Genomic DNA, 3,983 nt, shown 5'->3' with positions numbered 1-3,983 from the left:
CAATGTGGGAATGGTAATGTTTATCCCAGCGATGCCGTGCTCTGCTTGGTGTTGGAATTTCATGCATTGGAATGTTCTATGTTTTGAGCGTGGCAATCGTTGCTCATCCTGATTACGACCGAACCGTGCCTTTTTGAAGTAAGTTGCCCAACATTCGTAACGGTGTGCGGGTTCAAAGACCTACATTTCGCACCTGTTGTGGTGCGAACCTTTCGACGGATGATGGCCTAGCGTTTAGCAATAGCCGTGTTGCTGTGACGCGGTTCTGTTCCGTTCCAGGGGTCCAGGTGCAGGGTGCTCAATCTGTAATTATCAGCTTCATTTCCAATCGGTTTTAAGCTTATCTAGCGTAGCCTGTAACCACCTCCGCAGGCCGCTGGCCCAGTGGCCAAATCTTGCCAAGCCCGTTCGCCGGTCTCCTAGCAGGTCTGCGGTGATAAGCTTCAATATTTTTTTTCTTTCTTGGATCACACGATAAACTTAACCTATAAAACAACCTTCCATAGCCACTGGGCGGGTTTATTTGTCCAGCGTCTGGGTGGAACGTAGGTACCAGTCCAAGAAGACTGCCTTCTCCGTGGTGGAGGTTTATAAAAAGGGACACCTTATACCGACGTGTTTAGTAAACATCTTTTGCAGGGCAGTAATCGAGCAAGATGCGCGCAGGACTCATAGTGGTGGCCCTAATGGCCCTGACGGCCACCGGAGTGAACGGTAAGTGGCTCGGAGTGGTTTGTTTTGCCTTCTGTTCAATAACACTTCCCCTTGTGTTGGCCAACAGAGGTTGCTGGACAAAACATCATCCTGGACGCGATCATGCGCCGTATTTTGGAGAACATCCGTGACCTGCTGCGCACCGGCAACCCAGAAACCGGCTTCCCTGTGATGGCCCCGTACAACAATCCGAACCTCTTCATCAACGCGAGTTTCGGTGGACTACTGGAGTAAGCATAGCGCAGCTAGGTAGAACCCTCTGAACCTCGTGCCCTAAACCATGTCGTTCCATTGTTACGTCCTGCAGCTTCGATGCACGCTTCACGCCGATGAACATTGTCGGTCTGGACACGTTCGAGGGTCGGCTGCAGGTCGAGCTGACCACGCTGCGCTTCCCGTTCGAGTTCCGGTTTACGGAACTGACCGCGCACGGTTTCTATGACGCCAGTGGGAACCTTTGGGGACTGATCCCCATCTTCGGCATCGGCAATTTCCAGGTGCGTCCGCGAGGTGTCTTGGCGACCGGCTTTGCGACGATCACCGACAACGGCCAAGGGTTCCTGAAGTTGGCCGACTTCTCAATCACCCTGCAAATGGACGGACTAGAAAGCAACATTCAGGGTCTGCTGCTCGGTGGCGATCTGTCCAACCTGCTCAACGCTGTCATCCAGGACATTGTCCCGTCGGTGCTGCGCAACTTCCCGGACGGTATGACCAACCTGCTGAACGCTCTAGTCGTACCGATCGCAAATCGGTTCCTTGCCACGCGCACGATGGAAGATCTGATGGGATTGTTGTTCCCGTAAGACCAAACAAGAGCTATTCGGGCATAGGTTAGTTTCGCTTATCAAGAAGGTGACGTAAAACGGTAAATAAATAGTGACTATAATCAAAGCAAAAGCTACGACGAGTGCGCAGACTCCAATTGAAGAATTCGTCGTAACTCCTTGCCACGACCAATTCTTTACTTCGATCATACTGTAGAATCGGTGGGAACCTTTCGTCTCACTTGTCCCATCGCCAAGAGTCGTGTCGCTGCAGAGGAAAAAGTCCACACGCGATAATGATTGGCAGCGATAAGATACCGGAAGGCCCAAACAATCGATGAACTGTGTGACGGTCAAAAGTCGTGAATTATTCACGACTTCAAGTGGCGATAATGGCGATGGGGAACCTACAGCCAAATGTTTTGATTTTACGACTACAGATACCACAGATTGATCTCAAACTCTCAGCAATGTTGTTGATATTGGTACACTACCTTGCTTTGAGAACTCCACTGATGAAGAACTCATTTGCCCTTGTTTGTTTGTTTTGTGGATAAACAATAAACAATCAAGACCACCCTATAAGCGGTCAACCTCAAGACACCGACTGCTTCGTGCGTGCGAAATCAGCTATCACGACTATGACCCACACGGAAGCCTAATCTCTAGATAAGAAATCGAATTCCAAATCGACCTCAATATGAGGCACCGTCCGCTGCAACGTTCTACTCAATCAAAGTGTGGCCGTCCTCAGCCAACGATTTCTCTGCTGGTGACGTTTTAGGTTTGTTGTGTGCCATCATGTAAAGTGTTTCTGCCATTAACTGGCTCTACTCGTTCCTTGTGCAGGGTTCCCTTTCAATCGCACACCGGGCCGCTGTTCCGTAGGATGAAGCTAGCCATTTTGTTGGTAGCCGCGGCAGCAGTGTTCAGTAATGGCGCTGTCATAGAGCGACCCCAGTCGGTGGAAGTGGAAGCCGCTCCACGGACAACGCTCGACGAAGCGCTGGCCCAGCTGCTGGAAAACATCCGTCAGTTGCTGCGCACCGGTGACCCAGCGCGTGGCATTCCGGTGATGGCTCCGCTGCGAACTGATCGCTTTGATTTGGATCTCGCTCTGGGTGGACTGCTTGAGTAAGTTATACGCAGGAGTGTGACGTTGCTGTCATGTGAACTGTATGACACGCACTACTCCAATCCTCCAGTTTCACGGCGATCCTGCGCAACCTCTTCGTCGACGGCTTGGACCGGTTCCAGGGAACCCTCACGCTGAATGTGATGCTGATGCAATTTACGTACGATTTCGTCTTCCCGGATATCGTCGCCAATGGGAACTACGACGCCGACGGACGACTGTTCGGTTTGATTCCCGTGTTCGGCGTCGGAAACTTTGCCGTCGCCCCGCGTAATTTGCGCATCCAAGGTACGGCCCTGATACGTCAGCAACCCAGCGGCTATCTGGAGATGCCCGAGCTGAGGGCGAACGTTCGGCTGGACTCGCTGACGGTAGGTCTTATCGATTGTCCTGCCACAAATGTGGAACAGGGAAAACAAAACGTCATCAAACGAATGTGCTTTTGTGCTTTAGAACAACATCGATGGAATGCTGCTGGGCGGTGAACTGTCCCTTCTGCTCAACGCCGTCATCCAGGATATTGTGCCCTCGGTGCTGGTGAACTTTGCCCCGCTGGTAACGAATATTATCGAACGGGTCGGAATCCCCATTGCCGATTCCATCCTGAACACGATGACCCTGGACGATCTGTTCGATTTGATCCCGCTGAAGGACCAGGTATAGGCTCGGAAGCAAACAGAAGAGGACGGTAGGTAAAAATGGACGTATAATAAGTCTCCAATTCAATCAACAAAAGGGAAACTCAACTCAACTGCAACTCAAAGGTGGACGGGCTCTTAGGGACTTTTTATGAATAAATATTTTACATATTTGATATATTTTTACATAAAGCAAAAAATCCCTCAACCAATCTTCTAATTATTGAGCATTTGAAATCGTCTATAATCGAATCAAAGCAAGCGTTGGACTGTAACTGATTTTGTCCTGCTTTCCCCTAACTGACGGTGGCTGGCCAAGCAACTTGCATGCTTCGTAGCGAAACTTGTACGCAAGCTCTATTACGTTAAAACTGCTATTGCATTCTACATTGCACGGAAAAGAAATTTTGAATTTTTGAAATAACTGAAAATGTTTGAGGTGTTCTTCGTGGCGAGTTCTTTGATGATGTAATCGAATTTCATGCTTTAAATTAGGTTGTAGTCCGGAATGGGCTGATCCGGACGACAAAAATTCGTGCTTCAGTTCTAATGGTAGCTTTAAATTTACATATGTAGTCGATCAACTGCGATCTAGCATGAGTTTTGTTATAATGAATGAAAAGAATTATAATTCTTGGAATCGCCCGCAGTAATCATTCTGTAAGGTGGAGCACATTGATACCATTATTTGTGCTAAATTGAATGTCAATTAAAATCAAACACACGCCA

The 3,983-nt window shown here is 49.0% G+C and overlaps 2 protein-coding genes across 2 annotated transcripts; both read left to right on the top strand.

Moving 5' to 3' along the window:
- The first annotated feature begins 656 nt into the window (after nucleotides 1-656).
- On the top strand, nucleotides 657-1,520 carry LOC128276545 (uncharacterized). Its single transcript, XM_053015002.1, has 3 exons — nucleotides 657-714; nucleotides 782-944; nucleotides 1,022-1,520. The coding sequence occupies exons 1-3, from the start codon at nucleotides 657-659 to the stop codon at nucleotides 1,518-1,520; spliced, it is 720 nt and encodes a 239-aa protein (XP_052870962.1).
- An 850-nt stretch (nucleotides 1,521-2,370) lies between these two features.
- LOC128276544 (uncharacterized) lies at nucleotides 2,371-3,273 on the top strand (the record flags this gene model as incomplete). The annotated part of the gene is made up of 3 exons (XM_053015001.1): nucleotides 2,371-2,615; nucleotides 2,687-2,987; nucleotides 3,070-3,273. Coding segments are annotated over exons 1-3 (750 nt in total), but the record flags the coding sequence as incomplete, so codon positions are not given.
- Nucleotides 3,274-3,983: the final 710 nt, after the last annotated feature.

The sequence above is a fragment of the Anopheles cruzii genome, unplaced genomic scaffold (genome assembly GCF_943734635.1).
Source record: "Anopheles cruzii unplaced genomic scaffold, idAnoCruzAS_RS32_06 scaffold01541_ctg1, whole genome shotgun sequence".
Lineage (NCBI taxonomy): Eukaryota > Metazoa > Arthropoda > Insecta > Diptera > Culicidae > Anopheles > Anopheles cruzii.
The sequence above is the reverse complement of the archived record's forward strand: the minus strand, read 5'-3'. Positions and strand labels throughout refer to the sequence as shown.

What these genes read in the sequence shown, in the direction of transcription:
- LOC128276545 (XM_053015002.1), top strand. Translation starts at nt 657, where the DNA reads ATGCGCGCAGGACTCATAGTGGTGGCCCTAATGGCCCTGACGGCCACC. An exon ending in GACGGCCACCGGAGTGAACG is followed by an intron (nt 715 to 781) that starts GTAAGTGGCTCG and finishes GTTGGCCAACAG; the next exon opens with AGGTTGCTGGACAAAACATC. An exon ending in AGTTTCGGTGGACTACTGGA is followed by an intron (nt 945 to 1,021) that starts GTAAGCATAGCG and finishes TACGTCCTGCAG; the next exon opens with CTTCGATGCACGCTTCACGC.